At 43.1% G+C, this 25,874-nt stretch overlaps 2 protein-coding genes across 2 annotated transcripts in view; one reads left to right on the top strand and one right to left on the bottom strand.

Annotated features, from left to right (window-relative positions):
• Positions 1 to 2,868, bottom strand: part of SLC28A3 (solute carrier family 28 member 3) — a gene marked incomplete at its 5' end in the record, with an annotated part of 57,438 nt that extends 54,570 nt beyond the window's left edge. Inside the window, one exon of the mRNA XM_079926083.1 lies at positions 2,791 to 2,868. Within this exon, the coding sequence (XP_079782209.1) occupies positions 2,791 to 2,868 (78 nt within the window). The remainder of the gene's footprint in view (positions 1 to 2,790) is intronic.
• LOC307188659 (uncharacterized protein) overlaps positions 1 to 25,874 on the top strand; it is a 272,424-nt gene that overhangs the window by 60,451 nt on the left and 186,099 nt on the right. The gene's annotated exons all lie outside the window — the stretch shown is intronic.

Genomic DNA, 25,874 nt, shown 5'->3' with positions numbered 1-25,874 from the left:
CTCCCTCTCTAGCAGGGGCCACATCCAGGGGGCAGTTAACAATCTTGCTGAGTAAATACGTGTCTCTGGAAATTCTCGTTGAAGGAGAAGCACTGGACGAATAACCTGGTCAGCGCTTGTTGGTGCTGGTGTGTGGTACCCTGCGGGGTTTGAGAGGCACTGCTCTGCACCCTGAGGCCTGGAGATGCTCTGCTGCGGGAGAAGAGTGTGAGGGATAGAAAACAGGGCGGCTTTCAGGGGCTCTGTGTCTTGCTCACTGAGCATGGGCAGCCAGCTGCTGGCAACAGCCACCCTTCTCCACTGCAGATGCCTTTCTCTTGCTGCCATATTCACTTTGACCCTTTATCCCACTCCAACCCTTCCATTCTTTTGAATCAGAAAAGGCTCCCTGCTTTATGCTTTTTTCTCACTTATGATGGCGGTCAGGATATGCCACTCCAAATATGCCACTTTGGCTTAAATATGCCATATTTAAGCAGATAGAGGAAGAGCCGAGAGCTCGTTCTGTGTCTGCCTTTTCTCATTTGCCTTCAGTTCAAAATAATTCTTAGAAGATATCTCTTCTCTTCCTCTATCTACTTAAAAACAGGGCATAATTTTCCCTCGTGCGAGTGTTGCCCTCTCCCATAACAGACAAAGAACAACCATAGTCACTGGAGACAGAGATGGCGAGGAGATACCTCATGGTCAAACCTTATCTTCCAGTAGTTACCTCCATATATTTCCTCATCACTTTCCCACAATTTATTTGCCCTAAGAGCCCAACCACTCTTTCCTTTGTCTAGTCACTTCTCCACAATTTAACTCCTTTTTTTTTTTTTTTTTTTTTTTTGCGGTACGCGGGCCTCTCACTGTTGTGGCCTCTCCCATTGTGGAGCACAGGCTCCGGATGCACAGGCTCAGCAGCCATGGGCTCACGGGCCCAGCCGCTCTGCAGCATGTGGGATCTCCCCAGACCGGGGCACGAACCTGTGTCCCCTGTATCGGCAGGCGGACTCTCAACCACTGCGCCACCAGGGAAGCCCTTATCTCCTTTTTAAAATAGTATATAAGCCTCTGAGTCTTACTGCTTCTTTGAGATGTTCCCTTCTTTCCTGTGAAGCCTTCTTTTCTGTCACTTTTATGTGTACAAAAAATTAAAAATATTAATAAATATTTTTATTAATATGCCTTTGCTCCTGTTTATCTGCCATTTGTCAGTTTAATTCACAGACCTCAGGAACTGAACATTAGAGAGGGTAGAGGGTAAGATCTTTCATCCCCTACACTTATAATCTATGAGATAAGCATGACTGTGACACATGCACAGATAACTAAACCGAAGATCAAGGAAGTTACAATAACTTGTGAGTAGAAGACTCAGGACTTGAGTCAACTTGAGTCAAAGCCCTTTTACCTTCCTTGTTCCTTTCTTTGTTAGTGCCTAAACATTTGTTTTGCCTGTTTATTGAAGCTGAAGCCCAAGGGATTGCTGACACCTGCTCATGTGAGCTTCCCATGTTGAGTGTCAGGTTAGGGAAAGAAGTATACTTGGGGGCTTCCCGGGGGCTTCCCGGGGGCTTCCCGGGGGCTTCCCTGGTGCCGCAGTGGTTGAGAGTCTGCCTACCAATGCAGGGGACACGGGTTCGAGCCCTGGTCTGGGAAGATCCCACATGCCGCGGAGCAACTAGGCCCGTGAGCCACAATTACTGAGCCTGCGCGTCTGGAGCCTGTGCTCTGCAGCAAGAGAGGCCGCGATAGTGAGAGGCCCGTGCACCACGATGAAGAGTGGCCCCCGCTTGCCACAGCTGGAGAAAGCCCTCGCACAGAAACGAAGACCCAACACAGCAAAAATAGATAAATAAATAAATTTTTTAAAATATGTATTTCATTCTAATTCGAGGCAGGGAAGTAAGCTACTTCAGTGCTTTAAAAAAAAAAAAAAAAAAAGAAGTATACTTGGGTACAGCCCTGAAAAATCCCCATTCCAGACCCAGTCAGATAAAAGCCTGGTGATTTATGGTGACAGGACTTCTGTGGTACCTAGCCCTGGGCCAAGCAGTGTTAACCACTCAGTGAGTTTTGGATGATGACATGAGATGATTTGGGTACCTGCCCCCTGCAGCAGGGCAGGTACCCAGGCCACCATCTGACAGGGGCTCTGAGACCTGGTTTAAGAGAAAGGGACCCTGAGGTGCTAACTACATCCAGGATCTGGATTCTTCCCCATTCTTCCCCTCTCACCAGTTCTTTGGGAAAATGTCTGTAGGTAAATACTATATCTGTGGACTTCCCTGGTGGCGCAGTGGTTAAGAATCCGCCTGCCAATGCAGGGGACACGGGTTCGAGCCCTGGTCCGGGAAGATCCCACATGCCGCGGAGCAACTAAGCCCGTGCGCCACAACTACCGAGCCTGCGCTCTAGAGCCCGTGCCCTGCAACAAGAGAAGCCAACGTAAGGAGAAGCCCATGCACCTCAATGAAGACCCAACACAGCCAAAAATAAATAAATAAATACATAAAAAAACAAAACAAAACTATATCTGTGCCATATGAGCCCTAAACACAAGTAGGAGAGGACAATCTTGTCCTGAAGTGGCAGGGACCAAAACAGTTTCGGTTAAGAGACTTTTCAGGTTTGTCAACCTGAGAAGAACCCAAGAAGGAAGAATAATAGGCTTAAAGAGTGCCACTAAAAATCTTATTGCGTTCCAAGAAGCCCTCTGCTGTAGTTAAGAAACTTGCCAGAAAGGCAAGGAAAGAGCATTACTTCCATTTCCTTGGTCTGAAACAAGAGGAAAGGTCTGCTCACCTGAAAGCCAGTGTTGCTGCAGCCCTCGGCTGTGAGTGCTGCCGTCCTCTGCAGCTCCAAAGAGTTTTTGCTGCTCATGGATTTGGCTGGGCTCCGAATTCTTTTCAGATGTTTGGGCTGGAGATCCCCTGTACCTGTGAAATAGAACACTGCCTCTGCTTAGGTCAGGATGCCACCTGCTATTGTAGGAACCTGGACACTGCTTCAGTTTGGAAACTTCGACCAAAGTCTCCTGGTTGGGTTGAGGCAGGAGTGGCAAGGGGCGGGGTGGGCACTTCCAGATCAGGTCCACCCACCTCATTAATCCTTCTTCTTATACTCATTCCCGCGGGCCCATTTACGCTCCAGGAAGAAGACTCCTGTGCTGCTCAAAACAGAAAAGGACATTTTCTCTACAGTGTTGAGGGAAGGAATCTATTTCCTGTGCTGGTGCTGGGCACTGGGAGTGGTTGGTGGCAGGGAACATAAGTACTGGCTGCTACCAAGTGAGCAGAATTCTGTGCTCGGTCCCTGCTTGGGACATTATATATAGTGGTCTTGGTTTCTCTTCGGAACAAGGGAAAACTGAGGTGTCCCTGAACATCATCTCAGTTAACACCTCAGATTAACAAAAACTGACGGTTTGCCCAGGGCCATTTGGCCAATAAAGGGTCAGTGAGAAGTCAAATTCAGGTCTGGTGGATTCCAAAGCCTTTTTACTGCTGTCTGCAATCAAGGTTGCTTTTAAAAAATCCAACTCCTAGAAATGCAAAGATGTGGCAGGTAAATGAAAAGTGACCAACTTAATCAAAAGATTCTTTGCTTTATGAAATTATTAGCTGTAGGATTTTTTTCAAAATAGCAATTTCCCCTAGTACATTTAAAATGAACTCTCACGTATCCATTAATTATTATAATTGTGTGGCCTGTGTGGAAATGTGAAAAATGTTTATAAGTGAAAAACTAAAATTTATAAACTGAATACTGCATATAGTAGACAAAAGAATGGAAAGAAAACATCAAATATTACTCGTGGTTATTTCTGGGGTGTGGTTTTGTGGGTGGTTGCTATTTTCTCTTTCATCCTTTGCTAGATTTTCTATAAAGAGCGTGATTTACTATCATTATCATCATATTGAATATATATATATATGTTAACATATATGTATTACATATAATATAATATATAATATATATGTTAAGAGCTCACTGGACCCATACTGCCTGGGTTCAAATCCTGACTCTGCCACTTACTGCAGCAAACTACAACTCAGCTCAAGAGTTAAACCCAGCCTGTTGCCTGTTTTTATGCAGCCCCAGAACTAAGAATGGTTTCTAGCTTTTAAAATGGTTGAAAAAAATCGAAAGGTTGACTATTTCATGATACAAATAAACCCTATGAAATTCAAATTTCAGTGTCCATATATGAAATTTTGTGGGAAAACAAACATGCCCATTCATTTATGTATTGTCTATGGCTGCTCAAGACTCAATCTAGTTTAAGGTTAGGGAGGATCCTTATTCTCCAGAGAAGAAGAAAAACCTTCATTCTTGTACTTATGGTTGTAATTGCAGAAACGTAACTCAAATGTCTGACATTCTTGCAACTATTGTTATATGAACCTTTTAAAATGCAACAATCCTATGTTTTCTCTGCCCCTAGGCTACAGACAGTATGTTTGAAAAGATACAAGCATGTTTGAGAGCAGGTCATGGTGCAAGCAAGATCACACTACAGCGTTGATTAAAAGACACAATGACCTGCCCATTTCATTCTCCAGCAATAACAGCTAATAGGAAAAATTGAGACCTAATTAGAGCAAATTGCACATACAACTTGGATGCTAAAATGCAAAAAAAAAAGATGGTCATTTCCAGAGAAGTATTAACTTAAAATGCTACCTATCTGAAACCTATGGTTAAGAGCTTTTAGAACTAATGAAAATTCCGACTTTCCTGGCAGCACAAGAATTAACTTGATTCATGGGACTATCACTAGAAATGATGGTACCTTGGTAGAAGCGATGGCTCATTTTGCCCAATTTGGAATAGAAATTGTGACCAGAAAATCAACCTTTCAACTTTCCAAGATTGCATATTAAATCATTCCCTAGTCATGCAGAATCGTTATTTGTAAGGAATAACTGAGCCAAGGCCTGAGAAACTGTCTCTTAACTCCTCTGTGTCTGAGCTATTTTCATTGCAGGGTCCCTCAAACTCAGTTTTAAACTTTGCAACCATTGCGTAGCAACCGAATCACTAGACTTTTTAATCAAATGATTTCTATGTCCTATTCCATTCCCTAAGAGTTGGCTTTTAGACCAAAGACCCATGGGCTGTATATATACCAACCCATTAATGAAAAACCTCCCTACCCCCTTCAAATTTATTAAAAATGTGAAAGTAAAAAAATTATAAATACATGATAGTAGGTCTTGCTTCATACATGTAGTTCTATAGTGAGGTCATTCTTTTCCTTTTGGTGACAGTGTTTCCAAAAAGAGTAAAATTAATTTTAAAAAATTGTCCCACGTTGAGAACAATGTATTATATGTTTCATAATTTTTCTCTGCTCCCACTGTCCTCCCTGGAAGGACATTTCACGTACTACAGAATAACATTTTTTAAATACATCTTGAAGTAGTTTAATAAACCAAAAATGTAATCCTGGGATGGCTGCAAAGCTTAATCTGATTAACCAACTTGAATTTTTCAGATCATCCAAGAAAGGAAAAAAGTAATAATGTGTATTTGAAATAGAAAATACTTTGGGATGTTTTTCCAACAAAATCACCTTTGTAGTTAGATTTTGCTTTTCAACACCCCCACTATACAGTTGGTACTAGGAAAGGCCAGGCACAGCATCTGCTGCCTGGGTAATGGCACCTGTGATTTAAGATTACTTGGCATCTGTATCACTTTACTTAGAATCCTGGGAAAGATGATCTTGGCACATTGGTGGACCAATGGAACACTTGAGTCTCAGGGGACAAACTGACTTTTCCAAGAACGTAAGTACTAAGTGGCAACGTTGTAATTTGAGCCCATGCTTCTGAAACCTGGTCCTGTCAAGAGCTAAGTTCTGAAAGGAAATAAAGCCCAAGGGAAGCACAACTGAATTAATACCCCAAAGTATTCATTCTGTTAGTAGGGAAAGCAAACCATAACCAAGATAAATGCAAAAAGGTTAATGAAAAGGGAAAACAATGAGGTTGTCAAGACAGCAGAGTTTAATCCATTTGTGTACTTTGAAATCCTCAAAAAATGTGCCAATGCACATTGAAGTGATTTTTTTTTTTTTTTGCGGTACGCGGTCCTCTCACTGTTGTGGCCTCTCCCGTCCTGGAGCACAGGCTCCGGACGCACAGGCTCAGCGGCCATGGCTCACGGGCCCAGCCGCTCCGCGGCATGTGGGATCTTCCAGGACCGGGGCACGAACCCGTGTCCCCTGCATCGGCAGGCGGACTCTCAACCACTGCGCCACCAGTGAAGCCCAAGGTGATTCTTAAGAAGGCCCAAGTGTTGACCTGTCATATTTATTCCCCTGGAAGTGAATGCTTAGATCTGCAAGCTATAGGAGGGCAGGGATGGTACTCATCGTAGTCTCTGTGCTTAGCATTGCTTAGAACAGATCAGGCTCAAGGCTGAATAGTTTGTCCATTGACCAAAGGGAGAAACTGGAAATCCCTACCTTCCCAGGTATCCCAGGAATATATGTGAGCTGTACAATGAACTGTGACGGAGGCCAATTCCCACTGGCCGGCCCTCCCCAAGAACCAGGGCTTGGAGGAGGGCGAAGTGAGCCTAGGGTGCACATTTTAAGGGGACACTCACTCTCAGTATCATGCGGGCACAGGGTCAGGACCTGAGAGTGGGAGCCTTCTTAAATTTTGCACCCCAGGCACCTTGCCCAGCTCATCCTACTCTTGTCCCTGCCACGAGCAAGCCATGAGTCTGTTTTGGATGAGTATAAGGTAGCAGTTAAGCACGTAGGCTCTGGACTCAGTCTAGCTGCCAACCCAGGCTCTGCCTTTTACTAAAGCCAACTAGCTGGAACCTCAGGCAAGTTACTCACAGGTATCCTCTCTAAACATCTGTTGTTACCTGCAAAACGAGGTTCATAGTTGTGCCCACCTTATAACAGGCCTGCTGGGTGGGTTTGATATGGTATCGCATGATAAGTGCCTGGTGCTCTGTAGGAAGAACGCATACACTCAAGATTCCAGGGCAAACCTGCCAGCAGCGCCCCAAAAGGCAACCTACGGGAAACATTCTTTGTCCCTTTTCACAGATGAGAAAACAAGACACAGTTTGTGAGGGAATGGTGGGTGGGATGGTCAGCTAAATAAGGCTGCTACTGGAAAAAAATATTGCAATCTCTCGAAAAGAGAAATATGAGAAAGAGAGAAATATGAGAAAGAGAAAACTCAAATATGTTTTCTTCACTGTTTTGCTACCATGATGGCAAGAATCATGAATGGATGCTAAAGCTAGTGGCTGGCAGAATTTGATGAGAAGGACATTTACATGTCTCTTAGTGTCTCCCCACCAATTACATATTAATCAAAGAAAAAGAATACGAGAACTTTATAATGGTGAAAACTGGAAGACACCACCTTACCCAAACGGTCAGCAAAAATGGGGAAAAGTGACATTCTGTGCCTCTTGATAAGATGCACTGAGCAGGACACAACATCATTCCTGTGGTATTACTGTCCCAAATGTATAACCTGAGTCTAATCAGAAAGACATTAGGGCCAATTGAGGGATGTTTTATAAAATAACTGGCCTGTATTCCTCAAAATTGTTATGGTCATAAAAGACAAACAAGCCAGAGGACCATTCCAGATTACAGAATACCAAAGATATTTTACAGATAAATGCAACACATCATCCTGGAGTGAGTCCTGGACCAAGGGAAAGGTTTGTTATAACTTATAGGACAATGTAGGGACAATTGACCAAATTTGAATTTTGGTCATAGTAATGTATCAATCTTAAATTTCCTCATCTTGATAATGATACTGTTGTTATGCAAGAGAACGTCCTTACGAAATAGACATTGGAGTATGTAGGAATAAAGGAGTATGATGTCTGTATTTATTCCCAAATGGTTCAGAAACAAAGCAGCGTGTAAATGTATATGAGATGAGAGAGAATAAATAAAGCAAATGAGGCATTATGTTAATGGTGAATCTGATTAAATGATGAGAGTTTTTGTTATTCTTGAAAGTTTTCTGTAAGTTTGAAATTATATCAAAGTAAAAAAGATACAAAAAGACATTTTGTGAATTATTATATATGCAAATTATAAACTTAACCTCCTTGTCAGTTATGTGTGTGGGCAGGGAAATTGTTAATTTATATATATATATTTTTTTCTCTTTTTATTTTGCACTGTAAAAAAGAACAACCAATAACATACTGCTTTTCTTCACCTCCATATGGATTTTAAGAAATTTCCTTTTCTCCAGGAGAAATGGTTTATAGACAGAAAAAATAGTATCAAATTGTGAAATCTGTGAACCTCAGAAGTCAATATCTTGAAGAGTACTCCCAGGGGCAGGGAAGAAAACAAGTGTCACAGAGATGAGACAGGCACATATAAGGAGAGCAAGCTGGGGAAATGACCGTTTTCAATGCCACTGACCCAGAATACACAGTAGGTACAATTTTCCTCCTGGCATCTCCTGCCACCAAGGTTGAGGAATAGAAGGATTGCAACAGGGCTGCCCTGCTCAGAAGCTGGCCTATAGCTGAAGTGAGCACTGGTTTCTCACTCGGTCTAATGAGGGCACTCTTAGTCTCAACCTTCTCTTGTGAAATGGGTTTTATGTCCATGCAACACTCAGGATATTCCAGTTAGAAGGTCTCATATCCCCCTTTGAGGAAGTAGAGCTGTGGGGCTGCGGCCAGCAGACAGAGCCAGGTGTCATCCTAACACTCAGCACCCACTCCCCCAACCCCAGCCTGCCCACTCACTGCCCCAGAAACCCTAATTTATTTCTTTATTTCTTTATTTGGCTGTGCCACGTGGCTTGCGGGATCTTAGTTCCTTGACCAGGATTGAACCTGCACCCTCGGCAGTGAAAGCATGGAGTCCTAACCACTGGACTGCCAGGGAATTCCCCAGAAACCCTAATGTGTATTTTTTACATCTCTGAAACTATATATTATCCCACATATTTCCCCCCATGTTGTTAAATACAGATTCCATACACATTTTATTATTTATGTTCAGAGTTGGGATGGATTTTTTAATAGCAACAGCAAAGATTCTGCTACCTAAAAAGGTTAAGGTTTTTGGTATAGGGGTTTCCTCTTATATAACATACCCCTAAAACTGTAAGATTTGTCATTACTAGGTCAAGCTATGTGACTCAGAATTATAGAGATGCCAAGTAATTGTCAGTGACATTGAATTTAAAAAACTTAAGGACGTACCCCCAAAGTTGTAAGTTGTCCTTAAAAGTTGCTCTAAGTCTAAAAGTAAATGTTTAAACCACATCTTGAGCTCTCATTTTCAGCCTCACCCATCACTATCTAGTTATTTCACATATTGGCAGAAGCTTGAGATAGTGTCAAGGTTCTTACATCAGTTGGTAGAACATCTGGAAGTTGCAGTATTATTTGTGAATGCTGGGAAATATTGATATTGAATTCTACTCAGTCTACTGCGCTGGAAACAATCTGAGCAGGAAAAGACTATGTCCTACTTATGCAATGTAACAATCACAATCACAAACACACAAAACTATGTAAAAGTAAGCAAGGGAACCTTGGTTTCTGAGTTTTTCTGTTCAATGTGGTTTGTTACTTATCATTTGCTTTGTTAGCGTTCATTAGCATTATTTCACACTCATCAAAATAATCATTCTGGGTAACTTCCATTCATTCGCTCAATACAAATTTTAGTTACTAAAAGCAAAAAAAGAAATCCTATTCCCAGCGTCCTCTTGTGAGGATTGCACGTACTGAGATATTGTTTGTCATTGTCGTGTTACAGGAGGACCCAGGCAGACCTCCTGGGCTTCCCCTCATTTTGTTCTACTCTCTTTCTCGCTCACAAATCTTCCAGGACCTCGGGACTCTGTTCTGGCCTCAGAGCATTTTCGCTTGAACTTGGTGTGGCCCCTGGACTGGTTCATTCTCATTGTTCAGCTCTCAGCTGCTCAGGGTTGCTGCCCCAGACGACCCAATCTTCTTGCCAGACCTCCTCTAGTTGAGATCACTGACTGTCTTGTGTGCCACAGAATCCCCTGTGCCAGCACAGGGCCTGGCCTGGAGGCAGCACAGAGACAGCACAGCTATACAGGGGCTCTAAAGGCCTGGTTCTCAGCTTCTAAATACCGTCCCCCTAAAAGGAACCAGACAGGTACACCTATGACTTCTTCCAAAAAGGAAATTTTTAAACCGGAGGTTGTATCTAAAAGAATACTCTGAAAAGGGCTTCAAAAGTAGTCAAAGTCAAGATGATTTTAACATCAAAAAGAACAGTGTTTATAGCGGAAATACATTAAGTCTATGAAAATTCATACGTCCATAACCATTCTTAAAATAGAAAACTCTAGAAAAACCCCCTCATATTTATCACCACTTAAGCAGGTTTAATCCCTTACTGTGAAAGTTAAGGAGAAAAGTAAGCATTTACATCATCCAGCAAGAACTGCATTTCAAGGTAACCAAATAGCTCCAGCTGAAGAAGCTATGCTTTATATAATGCCAAGAGCAAATATAAAAGGAATGACGGGATTTGAAAAGCATGATTTGGAGACCTCTTGAGCAAAGATGATCAGCTTGTCTTAAATAACTGAGTGGACAGTTGGTGGGGTGCTGGATATCGTATGGAACCAAGGTCACGGCACACAGGTGACATACTGGCATGGGGGACAGTGAAATAGCAGAAGAAAGAGATCAGGCCAGTTTCAATGCATATGGGCAATTTGTTTTCAGTGGGTCCACCAGATATTATGAGTGTCTGATGTGGGACAACGTGAAGTACACATCACTTCTGTTTTTGCATGTGGAAGTCTTTGTGTCTTTTCTCTCAAGAGCTCTGAAGTTAGACTGCCTGTTCTAACCCGTTATTTCCCCTCTTCAAGGTTGGGTTCTTGAGCAGGGTATGCAATCTCTCAGAGCCTCAGTTTCCTAGAGCTCTTAGAGTTTTGTGAGGACCAAATAAGAATATCTGTGAAATTGCTGGACCAGGGCCTGGCACTTTCAAGACTCAATAAATTAGCTATTGTTGTTGTTATTGTTGTTGTAGTAGTAAATACTACAGCTGTAATTGCTGTGTATAACCTCCCCTCTCCTGTCCTCATCCCAGTCCAGCCCATGAGATTCTAGACTTCCAGCAGGCTAAGTATGAGAACCCATCAAGGTGTCAGGAACCAGGTTCCAGACTCTCCCATTGTTAAGCCACCTGCAGGACCTGAGTGAGTCAGTCACTCAAGGGCTCTGACCTCCAGTTTCCTCACCATGAGCCTGGAAGAGAGGTGGGCATGGTGGAGGGGACCTTAAATGTGTGCCATATGGGGAAGAAAGATGATGCAAAACAGGGTATGAAGGTGTCATTCAGCATGACTGTGTTCTAAAACCTGGGACACAATGCATGTAAGATAAAATGTGATGTTTCCCCCAGTCGGCAGGCAGGACACCGGCCTATTTTTCTTAACATCTTCCAAAGTAAAACCGAGGGCTGCCCTGACTCTACTCCTTCCAAATACTTGTTCACTAAATCCTTCAAATTTGTTGTGATCATAATTCTTAGTCCAGAATAAAAATTCCATAGCCCTGTCCCCTAATAAAACAGTACAATGTACTTATTGACTACACTGATTGCCTGCTTGCCTGTTAGACCATAAGCTCCATGACAGCAGAGACCTTTGTTTTGTTCATGGACGCATTCCCAGCACCTACAACAGTGCCTCACACATCGTCAATGTTTGGCAAATAGTAATGTAATCGTTCAAGAATCCTTACAAAGTTATCAGCTTGGTATAGTGATTGTTTTTGTAAAATATGGGGCTCAGGTCCTGTAAAATGGCTATATTCATTTGTCTCCGTCCAAGACTGTTTTGAGTCAGGGAAACGTCAAGGCTGAGTAAGAGCTTCGTAAGTACGTGCAGTGTGTGCAACTCTCTGTTGCAGTCTGGGTTTTCCCCATAACTCTCCCTGTGCTGTGTAGTCACAGGAAGTGAGCAGGAATTCAGATTCCAAGCCCTGCCTCTCTTTGTTCCTCGTAAATGAGGGCAGCTGACCACAAAGGAGCCTGTCAGCGCTGAGGTCTTGGTCTTCCGGAGTGGGGTGAGGCGGACATCAGGGAGTGGAGACTTAGCACAGCCTTGGCAGACAGCACAGACAGGGCAAGGTGTGCCCCAGGCAGAATTGCCTGGTAAAAGGCTTTGTCCCCCCAGTGAACCACGATGGAGCGCCCTCCCTGTCCAGACCCATAAAAGCAGATGAGCCTCAGAAGTTAAGCACCGTGCCCCGGGTCACACAGCTGGATCCTGCTGGAGCCAGACAACCCAATCTAGGCTGTCTGCCTTGAAGACTTGAGTTTTCCCCACTGTTCCCCTTCTGCTTTTGGCATCTTCAGCTCCCAAACGCATATTTACTGAGAGCCTATCATGAACCAGGCACTATTCGAGGCACTTGGGAGTCATCAGTGAACAAAACAAAGATCCACGTCTTGCTCTATGGGACTTGGAAGGCAAGAGAAAGACCTGGGGACCAAGCCAAGAATTTTGCCTTGAGCTCTTGCCTTGGGGGCAGAGACAGAAGCCCAGCTCTTTAAATTCCTGTAAAGGCACACTTTGCTTCTCTCCTGTCCTATCTGAATGTTCTGCACACAGCCCAGCCTCAGCATTAAAACTTCTCCAGGTGGAGCCTTATCGGTCCTTGTAGTTCTGTGTAGTCTTTATCTCAATCCCTGGTTCAAGAATGGTAATTCAAGCAAAAGTAAACAAGTGCAGGATGTTTTTGGTGGGAGGTTTTGCAGCCTAGAATTCCTTAAACAGGAGACGGGTAGCAATCAGGTAATAATAGAGGGAACTGGTTTGCCAGAAAGTGCCTGTGACATCACTACCGATCAGATTAGAAGAACAGGAATTAAATTTGTGACAGTGATTGCCTCTTCAGAGCAAGACAAGGAAGGCTGGTTCAGTGGCCAATGGGGGCCTTGGTGAAAGAATTGTTTAGCTGTGTGCACTATTTGGATTCTTTAACAAAGAGGTGTCGTAGAGCAAATTGGATTGAAAGTTAGTTATCAATTCTGGCTGGTGGGAACATGGTTGTTTATTATTCTACTCTTGTGCTTCCTGTGTGGTGACTATATTGATTAGAACAAGGTGGTAGTGGTTAAGAGCAGATTACCTGGGCTCATTTCCAGCTCTGTCACTTATTACCTGTGCGATCCTGGACAACAACTCAGCCACCCTCTCTTTATTCATATGTTCATAAGATTGAGTGAGTTGGTATGGAAAGCATTTCGACTAATGGTTGACACATAGGACTATCGAAGCATTAGCTGTTACTGTTACTATAACTAAGAATGTAGTTATAAATAACTGTAAATTAATCAACGAAAAAGATGGATAGGATTTTCTAAATGCAGAGAAACTTTGCAATCTTGATCCAGGAAGTTCTGCTAAGGCCCGAAGACTTCCGCGAAGTGGGCCTGATGTGTGGAGCGCATCGGGGACCCAGATCATGAGCGAGAAGTGAAGAGAAGCTCTGAAATATGGATGCTCAGGGCATTTGCTTGAGTCCACTCAGTGACATCCAGCAAAAAAGGGCCCTTCCATGTTGCCCCAAGAAGAATTAGTAATTTATCTACAGGAAGCATTAATTCCAAGAAGCAAGGCACAAGGCTGTTTTCACACCCTTCTACACAATAAGGTTTTTTCTTTTTTTAAAAAAATTGTTTCCTGCTGCTCTTTTCATCCATTTTCCAGTTATAGCCTCCATGTGCAGCAGATTAGCCTCACTGCAGATGTGGGTTATTTAAATGCATGTATATTTTTAAAGTTGAGCAATGATGTTTTTTCTCCTTTAGTTTATACACCAAACACATTTCTGCTATCTTTGCTGAGAGAAAATTATATCTTATTTATATATTGCCTGTAAGTGAAATGACTTTTCCCAAGTTTATTAATTTCTGACTTTGCATGTAGAATAGAAAAATGACTCAAAATTTAGTCTTTAAAGGAAAAAAAATTGTGAACCCATGTATGGCTGTTAACACGACTGATGCCATCTTGGGCCCATACAGTTCTTCCTGTCCTTCTGCTGACCCTACCCAGGCCTGTACTGTGCAGTAAATCACTTCTCTGTCGTCAGTGGCTTGGTAGATAATAGATATTGTTTACTAATTATCAGGACCAGGTGGTTTCTATGCGCTATTAGTCCCCAAACAATGATGAAGACCTTCTCGGACGTATTCCCAGCGCCCAGGAGACTAGTTACCCAATCAGTCATCTTGACTCAGGAACGCACATCCTGTTTCCAAGCACGTACCCCCATACCTGGGGTTAACTATAAAATTGTCCCAGCGGCCCCTTGGTGGTGTGGAGTGCATCTGTGAATGCTTCCGGATCATTGTCTGCCCGATCCCACCCTGGGAATAAGTTAAACTGTAATAAACTGATCTGTTGATTAAATGGTCTCAAGATACCTTCCCAGTTGGGTGGGTACTTTTCATTCCCTCCATCCTCCAACAATCCACATAGACCAACTCAACCAATTCTCTTTGTAACTCACGTCTCTTCGTACATTCTATTTTTCTTCTCCACTCACTGCCTTCTCAGATCTCCTCACTCTTTCTTCAAAGTGTTCTATTCTTAAACCTGACTTTCATTTCTCAAGAGACTCGAACTAGTAAATATTGGTTATTTGTCACAGGTGAAAGCATTTCAGGTATGCAGGGCACTCAATGCCCATCTGTGGATAATGACCTCACTAAATCCACTTCCTCTGCAGGTCACTTCTCCTCATCGTGTGCCTGATCACACTACAGGATCCTCATGCATTGAGGTCACTAGCGACTCCTTGCTGCAAATCCCTAAACCCTGGGCAGTCCTTATTCTTTTTTTTTTTTTTTTTTTTGGCTGTACGCGGACCTCTCACTGTTGTGGCCTCTCCCGTTGCGGAGCACAGGCTCCGGAAGCTCAGGCTCAGCGGCCATGGCTCACGGGCCCAGCCGCTCTGAGGCACGTGGGATCTTCCCGGACCGGGGCACGAACCCGCGTCCCCTGCATCGGCAGGTGGACTCTCAACCATTGCGCCACCAGGGAAGCCTGCAGTCCTTATTCTGATGCTGAATCTCTGCCCTCCTTGGTTGCAGTTACCCTAGACTTCCGCTGCCCTTTCCTGGTACCCCTCTTCCCTCGGTCAGTTCCTCTTAGTGGCCTTTGTCACTCCTTTTCCTCCACCCATCCGTGGGGTGTTTGTTAGTGTCCCTAGGGCTTCCTCCTACTCTAACACAGGGATGTGATTTACAGAGTTTCTCAGATAAGGTCTATGAATGGAATCTCCCAAAGGCATCCAAGCATTTTGCATGCATGTTGTGATATGATTTATAATAAGACACACGTATTTGGTCTTCCTTCCCCTTTCCTGGCACAGAGCTCCTGAAACTCTTGTAAATTCCTAAGCACTAAGAGAGTCTTTTGTTCTATTGAGGCAACTCTGGGTGGGCTCCTTGATGGCTTCTGGATGGAGGCCGGTCACAAGAAAGACCAAGCCATGGAGAATCTTGGGGTTTTCAAATTAATCCAACCTGATGAAAATGCTGTTGGAACCTGTGCTGGTCAGAAGCACAGGTGACAACCTGGACTCGTGATTGGCATCTGAAATGGGAGTGGGGGAGGTCTTGTGGGACTGAGCCCTTAAGCTGTGGGATTTGATGCTATCTCCAGGTAGATAGTGTCAGAATTGAGTTAAATTGTAGGACACACAGCTGGTATCTGACATCTGGTGTCAGAACTCTGAGTGTGGTACTAGTGTGAGAATCAAGGAGCAACACAGAAGGATTTTTCTTATGCACATGTACTTTTCTGGAGAAAGCATCTTGAGCTTTCATCGTCATTCTTAAAGATCCGTGACCCCATAAGAACCAGTGGAGAGAGAGTAGGAGGATATGAGGAAAAGACGCCAATGAAGTCCAAGTTTGCAGAAGGCAGATGCTTCATACCCACATTTGGAAACATCTCCACTTGGCTATCTCACAGGTACTTCCAACTCAGTGTGACCAACCTTGAAATCAACCCCCAAACAGGTTCCCATTCCTGTTTTCTTTCATCTGTATGTGGCATTGCCATTCACCCTGCTTCCCATGTCGGAAACTTGGGGGAGAGTTTAGGTTGTTAATTTATTCTAACGTCTTACACTCAATCACCTTCAATACCTGCCCAGACACTCACCTCCTCTCACTTAAACCATAGCCATAGTTTTCTTGCCAACTTCTTACCTATAGTTTTTATTCTAGTTTATCTTCACATGACTGCCCAAGAAGTATTTCACATGTGGACATTTCATCATGTCACTCCCCTGCTCACTATTCTTCAGTGGTTTCCCCATTGCTCACAGGAAAAAAAAAAACCTAAGCCAGGTAGGTAAAGTCTTGGTCCTCGCCCACCAGATGGCATTATCTTTCATCCCCCAACAACAATATGATCAGCCATGCTGAACTCCTTGAGGTCACGCTAAAGATCCCTTGAGATCAGGCTACACTTTCCCACAGTGCTTTGCACATGTGATTTCTCTGTATAGAACATCACCCCCAGAGCCTCACCTCCCCCTTTATTGTCCACTTGCAATCCACCAAGCAAAGCTCACCCCACCTTTTAAGCCTCTCCCCTCAAGGGCCTCCTCCTTGGTGATGACTTCTTGGCTGCTCCAGGTGACATGGACCAGGCTCCTGGGATCCACCTACCTCCCAGGTACACCTACCTAGGTACACACCTCCAACTTTCACACCCCTCTTATACTGCATTTTCATTTTATACTGCATTGAGTGTCTGCATCCTTAAATGATTTGCACAAGGCAGCATACTCTCTCCATGCATACAGAACCAAAGCAAAATCAATGGAAGGAGCAAAAGAAAGTTTTGACACAGAGATCTGGGCAACCAAATCATTCTAAGCTAAAAGGGAGTGAAGGGGCTATATAGAGAATTTTAAAACTCACATGTGGAGTTCACTCCACTTAATTTCATTTGTATCATTGATTCCTCTGGTATATGTTGAGATTTATTTGTGGCTGTGAGGATTAAACAAGATTAGCAAAGTGGTATTTTACCCAGAGCTAAATGCACTTTGTAGTGATTATCTACTTTGCTTATTTCCTCTGCCAGTCTCTGCAATCCTTAGACGCATAGGCTATGTCTTTTGAAATGTTTCTCCTCAGATCCTAGCAGTAGGCAGAGACCTCTGTAAGTTCTCCATCAGGGGGAGGTGGTACTGTCTCTTGCTGTTAAGAATTCAGTGAGTTTTTTGAATGAATGTGCAAAATAATGAACCAGAAAGAAGACATTTTCTAATAATTCTTATAGAGGTCATTCATCACGCCTTTGAGTAAGCAGGGTGCCTACCAGGCGCTAGGCGCAAGCAAGTGAAGCAGTTAGGGGCTCTAGGTGAGCCTGACTCGCAGGTCTGCTGGAGGCTGTGGGTGTGGTCCAGAGCGGGTGTGATTCAGAGTGGGCGTGTCCCGATGGGCGTGGTCTGGCCGGGTGGGTGGGGCTTGGGTGTTAAGTGAGGCCACCCCATAGGCTTTTGGGGCTCAAAGCGGGGGTGGGGGCGCGGAGGACTTGCTGACTCAACCCGTTTGGACTTCAGATCATAGGAACTGGTTCAGAAGAGACATGCAGTTTCCTGCGTTGCAGGAGGCAAGGGGAAGAAACCCTGCGGGGTAGAAACAGGCTTCAAGCCCTCACGGGTCGGGTGGCTTAGGGGGCTTTATGCGTACACAGGCAATAAACGGTACTTGTTTCTGTGTTGACAATTTCAAACACATCATTGATAAGTATTCAGGTCAGATCCCTCTACCAGAAACCCTCCTGGCCAAATCCCTAGGTCTCATTCTCCTTAACTTCTCTGGGCCCTGGCTCTGCTAATGACACCGCTCTTTCCTTGACCCTCTCTCTAGCCTGATTGTCTTCATTCCAAGTGCTCCTGTCCCACTCCCACCCCCGAGGGGGAGGTGGCTGCTTCTCTAGATGTCACATTTCTCTCTAGGTTCCCAGACCACTCCCCACCTCTCCCCACCTCCCCTGTCACCTTTTGAGCCACTTTCCAGATCAGTATCCCTAGCCCTGTGCTCTCATCCTAACCCTGTTCTAATCTCCATTTGTCACCTTTTGGTTTCAAGATTCCTTCCCTGTTACAAAGCATGATGGACCACATGCCCTCTAATACTTCTTCCAGCTCTAGACTTTGGTTTGGGGCAGGCAGATGGAACAGATAAACATTTAAAAAGGCACATTTCATATGATCCAACATTCCACTTGTAAGAATCTATCTTACAGAAATACACAAATCCTCAGGGACATATGGTCAAAGATATTCATGGTGGCTTAATAAAAGAAAAACATTAGAACAGCTTATAGGGGAAACGGTGAATTATGGTACGTTCATACCGTGAGAGAATAAATAGAAGTTAGAATAAGCCACGTCTGTAAGAACTGACATAAAAGATTCTGCAGAGTATGTAAAAAAAAAAAAGTGAGTTGCAGAACAATATTTGTACTATTATCCCATTTGGGGGTGTGTTTGGGAGGAAGCATGTATATGAATACACATTTTAAACCATGTATTCAAGGTTTAAACCAGGGTACCTGAATTAAAATGTCTTTGTGACTAAGCTGAAAGCTACAACATATAATAGAGCCTAGGAATAAATAAAAAGGCCCCATTTTAATGTATTAAATTGCAAAAAACTTAAAGACTAATCTCATGCTAAATCTCTAGTAGGGGAGGAGATAAAGTTCCTAGATTGGGAAGGAATCTAGAACTGCAAGGTCTTTGAGGCTAGAGTGGCAGAAAACAAAGCAAAAGTCTTGGAGGTGTCCCCTTTAGGCCTCTGCCTTCTATTCTAAGAGCTATGGAAGCCACTGGGAGATTTTCAGTAAAGGAGAAGGTATGGGTAGTGGCAATTCCAAAAAAATATAGAGCCTTAAAGATGATTTCTCTGTCATTTACTGGGATAGACAATCGTAGAGTTTAATGGTTTGGGGAGGCTGGGATGGGCAGGAGAGTCTTGGAAATATATGAGATTCTTCATGGGGCATCTAAACATGTAGATGCGGAGAAGTGGTGAAGGAAGTTTGAGTGAGTTCAGTTCGTGGCCCTCAGAAGTCAAGCTGGAGATAGAAATGTGAGTTGACTACGTATAGACATGTAGAGTGAACAGGATGAAAATGGTCCAAGGTTACTCCCAAGAGCTCTGACATATCATTATGAGGATTAAATGGAAGACACACTTAAAACCCCCAACACAGTGCCTGGAACAGAGTAGACACTCAGTAAATGTTAGTTTCCTTCTCCTCAAGAAACACTTGTTAAATGAGCTGATTGTCAACAACTAATCCCAAAGAAGACCGACGTTTAAGAATAAACCTGCAGGGAATTCCCTGGCAGTCCAGTGGTTAGGACTCTGCTTCCACTGCAGGGTACTCGGGTTCGATCTCTGATTGAGGAAATAAGATCCCGCATGCCGCGATGCACGGGCCAAAAAAAAAAAAAGAATAAACCTGCAAATATGGTCACAGGGCTAATTCAGATTACTGGCCATTGCACACTTTTTGAGTTACACAAATAAAAGCATTTCAGGAAAGGAAATTCTGTTCTCATGGGAACCACAAATGATCTCCGGTGCCTCTTCCCTGGTGTGTCGGATGGAGGGCCAGACGCCAGGTTCACTCCCCAGCTCGCCAAGGAGAATGCCTTGTGAGTCCTGCTGGCTGGGCGTGGATAAACCCATTTTAAAGGACCTGTTTCTGTCTTCCACTCTGCCCCACCCTGATCTGTCCCACCCTAGGTCCTAGGGTAGACCTCAAAAGGATAGACAATAGAAGCATCTAAATTTTCAGCTCCAGGAAAAAAAAAATTAATCTCTCTTGTAATTACTAAGGGACATTTCTGGTTTGGAAATTTGCTGAAGAGGTTCACACTAGCCATTCCAATCCTATTATGCCCCTTTCTTCAATTACAAGCATCCATCTGAAAAAAGAAAAAAGAGTCCATTTGCCTTTTTCTGGGTGAGATCCGGATTATTACTGCTTTTTGTATTACTAAAGCTTATTGACTAGGGAATTTCAGATGCTGTTCTGAAGGTGAGTGAAAGTAGAGTACACTAACTTGGTGTTAGAATTTGGTCTTTAGGGGAATTCCCTGGCGGTCTAGTGGTTAGGACTCGGTGCTTTCATTGCGGGGGGGTGGGGGGGCCGGGTTTTATCCCTGGTCGGGAACTGAGATCCCACAAGGCCAAAAAAGAAAGAAAACTGGGGCTTTAACAAGTGGGAGGAGACCTGAGGAGACTGGGAGAGGAGCAAGTGTGAAGCCACAGAGCTGTTTCTATATTGTTCATATGAGAGGCCTACTTGACACCCACGTGGAACTGAATTTATGAGGCTGGAGCTAGAGCAAAGTCAAAGGTGAAGGTAGAAATTTAGGACTTATCTTCATTTAAATCGGGTGTGATTAACTTTTTTTTTTAAATAAATTTATTTATTTTTGGCTACATTGGGTCTGCATTGCTGTGCATAGGTTTTCTCCAGTTGCGTTCTCATCGCGGTGGCTTGTCCTTGCTGCCGAACACTGGCACGTGGGCCGTGTGGCTCACGGGCTCAGCTGCTCTGCGGCACGTGGGATCCTCCCAGACCAGGGCCCGAACCCCCGTCCCCCGCATTGGCAGGCAGACTCCCAACCACTGCACCACCAGAGAAGTCTCGGGTGTGATTAACTTTTCATGCCGTGCATCCCTTTGACAGTCTGGTAAAACCACTAGCATAATATAATATGCTCCTGTATTAATACAGTAAATAACCGATCTAGAAGGTAAATCTGTTAAATTAATTATCTGAGATCTGAGAAATTAACAACCATAATCTCAAAGTAATAAAAAAGGAATTGATATCTTTAGATATGTGGAAAAATTGTAATGTAATATGAAAATGTTTCTGATTTCTGTTGGTGACAAAGTCACAGGTACTGCAATACTATTGTACTCAGACCCCTTTATTCATGAATGAAATACTCAATTTCAGTTAGTGATTAGTGAAAATAGGATATTTTCCCCCAGCCAAGTTCATGGATCCTTTGAATGGTATTTAAAGCCACAGGACACAGTGAAATCAACTAGTATAAAGACAAAGAAGAAAAGGTTCCTAGGACAAATTGCTGAGATATTCTGAACTTAGGTTGAGCAAAGCCTCCATTACTCAAGAGACTGAGAAAGTGCAGGCAGTGAGGTAGGAGAGGAGCTGGAGAGGGCGGACTCAAGAAACCAAGAGAAGGAAAAGTCTTTGGGGGAGGACCCATGGATCTGCACTGCTTATCATCTCTCCAGGGACTTGCTATGTACAACATATAGATTCCTCTCTACTGTACTGGACCATTCCCACTGCTCATTTGTTCATTCATTCATTCATTCGTTTTTTTCAACGCCAACAAGATACTAAGCAAGGTTTCTAAGTATGGGAATACAGAAATAATGACCACTTACTCTATGACAGGCATTCAGTATTATGAATTTAATTCTCACAACAACTTTTTTAAAGTTATTACTCAGTAGATGACTTCAAGGCAGCAGAGGTTAAATAACTTATCAAAAGGAAGAGATGACACTTAGGTGGTTTCCATGCCTTGACTATTGTGCATAATGCTGAAATGAACATGGATGGAAGGTGTGTACAGCCCCTTTCACAGCTCAACTTGCCCCCACAATTTGTCTGTTGTCACTCTGCTTCCTCCATCTCCCCTCATTCTCCTTCTTCATCCCATGCCAAACACATTCTGACGCCCTCACTTATCTGAAGCTGCTCTTGTCAGCATGCCCACGACCTGAACGTTGCCAACGGCTACTTCTCTGTATCTCTTTTTCACCTCCCAACCTCCATTCCACTTTCTGAAGCACTTTCTTCTGGCTTCCATGACTCATCAGTCTCCTGGATTCATTCCCTCCTACCTTACTAGTCTTTCTCAGTCCCCTATGCCGTGTATGAATAATAATTCTCAAACTGTGGGCTACATTAGAATTGTGTGTTAAGAAGAAAAAAAAAAGATGACTGGGCCCCGCCCCAGACATTCTGAGTCAGAATTGGTGGTCAGGGTACCCATGCCCCACCGTGTTTTAAATAAATGGCACAAGTGGGAATTCCCTGGTGGTCCAGTAGTTAGGACTCCACGTTTTCACTGCTGAGGTCATGGGTCAGGGAACTAAGATCCCGCAAGCTGCGTGGCTTGGGCAAAAATAAATAAACAAATAAGTAAATGGCACAAGTGATTGGCACACATCAAAGTTTGAAAACTACCACCATCCAGGATTTTTAAAAATTACTTTTTCATGGTTTAATTATAATAGAATCAACACAGTACTCCTTTCATACTTTGTATGTCACCATAATCCCATTTAAAAAATGTCATAATTGGATGTTATGTCTCATTTTAGATTTCTGTGATTTCAGTTGAGTTATCATGGATGCAGGAAAGTACACATTCCATAAATCCAATCATAAAGCCAAATTCCCTTATTTCCATCCTATGCCTGAAAATAGAAGCAGCCACTACCCTGGGTCTGGGGTCAGAAGACCCAGTTCAAGTCCATTTTACAGATGTGCTTTTCCAGTTCTGGACAAGTCGTGTAACCTTTTTAGACCTCATTTTGTCTCATCTGCATTATAAGGATTGCCATAATCCCTGTCTAGACATGATTCATTGTTCTATTGGCCTGCTTCCCTCTCTGCCTGAGAACCATTTGTTGTTTCAAAGTTCCAGGACAACAGCTGGAAATGTACCCATTCATCAGTTTCTATCTCTGGAGGAGTCAGAATCTTTATCGAAGACACTGTTTTGATACCTATGTTTGTCTGGCACAATTATTTGAATATATTATTGAAAGATTATTTTGCTAAAAGATGAGAGGCTAGATCATAGTTTCATTGCTTTGGAGCACAGACTTTTTGTAAGACTAGATAAAACAAGATTTAGGTCCATCTCTAAGTAAAAGGTCTGACAAATCTCAAAAAAGTCTATGTTCATCTTTTGTTCCATTTTGTGTGTGTGTGTGTGTAAGAAATAATCTGCAGGATTCTGATTACGGTGTGGGGAGTGACTGGACGAACAAGTGCTAAAATAGTAAGCCCATTTCTGGACTTCCCTGATGGTTCAGTGACTAAGACTGTGCTCCCAGTGCCGGGGGCCCAGGTTCGATCCCTGGTTGGGGAACTAGATCCCACATTCCACAACTAAGAGTTCTCATGCTGCAACTAAAGATCCTGCACGCGGCAACGAAGATCCCACATGCTGCAACTAAGACCCGGAGCAGCCGAATAAACTAAAAAAAAAAGAAAGACAACCATTAAAAAAAAGAAAATAAAATAGTAAGCCCATTTCTAAAAAAGGTGAAAGAAAACCGCTCTGAACAGATCCATTTGAAGTTTTTTTGTTTTCTCTCCCTTCCTCTCAATCTATAAAATGAGCAGTTGTTAGCAAGCTGCCATAAGCACAGTTCATACAACCTGTTTTGGCATCTTGATGAGGTCCCAGCTCTCTCCTTTTAGGTGATCTGACCACCATCTTCCATGAAGGGTGTGCTCAAGGCGGGTATGATAATAATCCAGAGCTGTGCTGTCCAGTGTGGTAGCCTTTAGTCACATGTGGCTATTTAGATTTAAACTTAAATTAATGATGGGACTTCCCTGGTTGTCCAGTGGTTAAGACTCCGTGCTACCAGTGCTGGGGGCCTGGGTTCGATCCCTGGTTAGGGAACTAGATCCCACATGCCACAGCTAAGACCCGGCACAGACAAATAAATAAATAAATAATAGATAAACATTTTAAAAAACACTTAAATTAATGAAAGTGAAATAGAATTAAAAACTCACTTCCTCGGGCAAGTTAATCACGTTTTAAGGGTCAGTAAGGCACAGGTGGCTAGAGGCTACTGTGTAGGAAAAGCATGTAGTCAAGCACCAAAAGATTACTGCTTATTACAAAAAAACAGACATCTCAAGTTAGTCATTTTAGTGCTTTTCTATGTATGGGAAGATGCAAGAAACTGGGGTCATTTGAAACTTTCCCTTAGATATGCATCTTAACTATCTAGGTACTAGTATATTTAAAGCACAGAATTCTTCCTGTTTTTTTTTTTTTTTTTTCCATTCTGAATTCCCCTCAGAGCACACTCTCCTGGGCGACTGCAGTGGCTAATGGCTTGATCCTTGTAGAACTGGAATGGCAAGTAACATTTTTTTTCAATACTAACTTCATTCTGCTTGGTTTTCTCTTGTCCTCTACTGCTTTTGCAGACTGATCTCAGAAAACAGTGCACACCGTTTAGATACCATGGAATTCCCCTAACTGGCCTCAATACTGTCCCCAAATCGTAGCCTTTACCTGAATTCTAAGCCTCCAATTTTGTGAAACCTATTTGTTCTCAAAGGCCAAAGATGTAATGAATGGTCCCTTCAGTGGACTCCTATAGCTCTTGGAAATAAGAACAGTTCACTTATCGAGTGCCCACCGTGCACCAGGCATTGTAGCATACTCTCTACATGAATGTTTCATTTATTTCTGCCATTGAGAGAAATGTTCTCATACGTATATGAGATCGATACGGGTTTTAGTCTGTTTTTCTGATGAGAAAAGGGAGACCCAGAAAGACTAAGTCGCATGCTCAAGTTGATATAGAAAGACTCACCAGCCAAGCTCCCCACCTTTGCAAGAATTGTTCTGATCACGTTATGACTTGTACTATTGCTATTTGTTTACCCAGTGGACTATAGTCTCCTTTAGGAATGGGACAGGGTCACACTTGCCTTTATATTCTTTATAATTCCTGGCTCAACCCCTTTTACACAGCAGGGGTGCACTAACTGGGTGATGGAGTGATACTCAGAATGCCTAACCTTCGCACTTAGAATTCTCAAGGCTATTCACATCCTTCAACAGAGAAGAAGAACATTTTAATTAGAATTGTGGGAGAAGTGAACTGAAAGCAAAACTTGCCAAGAAAATCGGAAAATTGTTTTCAGATTGGCTCTGAGGTTAGGGAAGAAGGAAATGCTGCCGTGGGTGGAGGCGCCTTAGGAAAGGGTCCTCTTACATGGGGTTCAAAGCCAAGTTCTTTGCTGCCTGAAGTCCTGTTCTCATGGAGTTGAGATCAAAATCCCCATTTACAGATGAAAATGTTGCTCGCCCTGGCAAACTGCAGCAAATTGGCTGCCTGAAGGTGATGTGCTTTGTTAATCCATCATCAGGCTGCTGTCGGGGAGGGGGAGATTTCCCCCTCTACCCCCTTCTGGTCATCTCCTGGCTGGACTAATCATAAAATTGGCACAAGACAGATTAACAGGAGGAAAACAAATTTTAACTCATTTGCGTGGAGGTATCATGGACATGGGACCTAAGGAGTGGCCAAAGCAGGCAGCTTTTGTACTTTTTAGACAAAGAAACAATAAATTTGTGAGGAATTGACAGGACAAAGACACTTTGGCTTTGGGTGCTTAATTAGTGAAAAATCTAAACAGAGTTTGATTTGGGGGGTAGTAAATTAAATAAGATTAATTTTATTTAGTAAATAAAATTACTAAATTAAATAAGTAAATTAAATAAGTAGTAAATTAAATAAGTAGCTAGGTTTGTTTATACAGCTTCCCAGTCTGAATTTCCCATCTCTGGGGATAAGGGTGTCCTCTACCTCCAGATGCAGGGAGGACACCTTTCACATGGAGATTTATTTCCTGCTTTCAGCGGGCCAGAGAGGAGAGTCAAAGTGTCTCTCTTGCATCAGCTCTTTCTTAAGTAACTTTATTTTTGTTATTTTATTTTTTTTACAGTTATTACAAAATATTGGCTGTATTCCCCGCGTTGTACAATACATCCTTGAG

The sequence above is a fragment of the Stenella coeruleoalba genome (genome assembly GCF_951394435.1).
Source record: "Stenella coeruleoalba genome assembly, chromosome: 7".
NCBI classification, from domain to species: Eukaryota; Metazoa; Chordata; class Mammalia; order Artiodactyla; family Delphinidae; genus Stenella; species Stenella coeruleoalba.
This window is presented reverse-complemented; position numbering and strand designations above follow the sequence as displayed.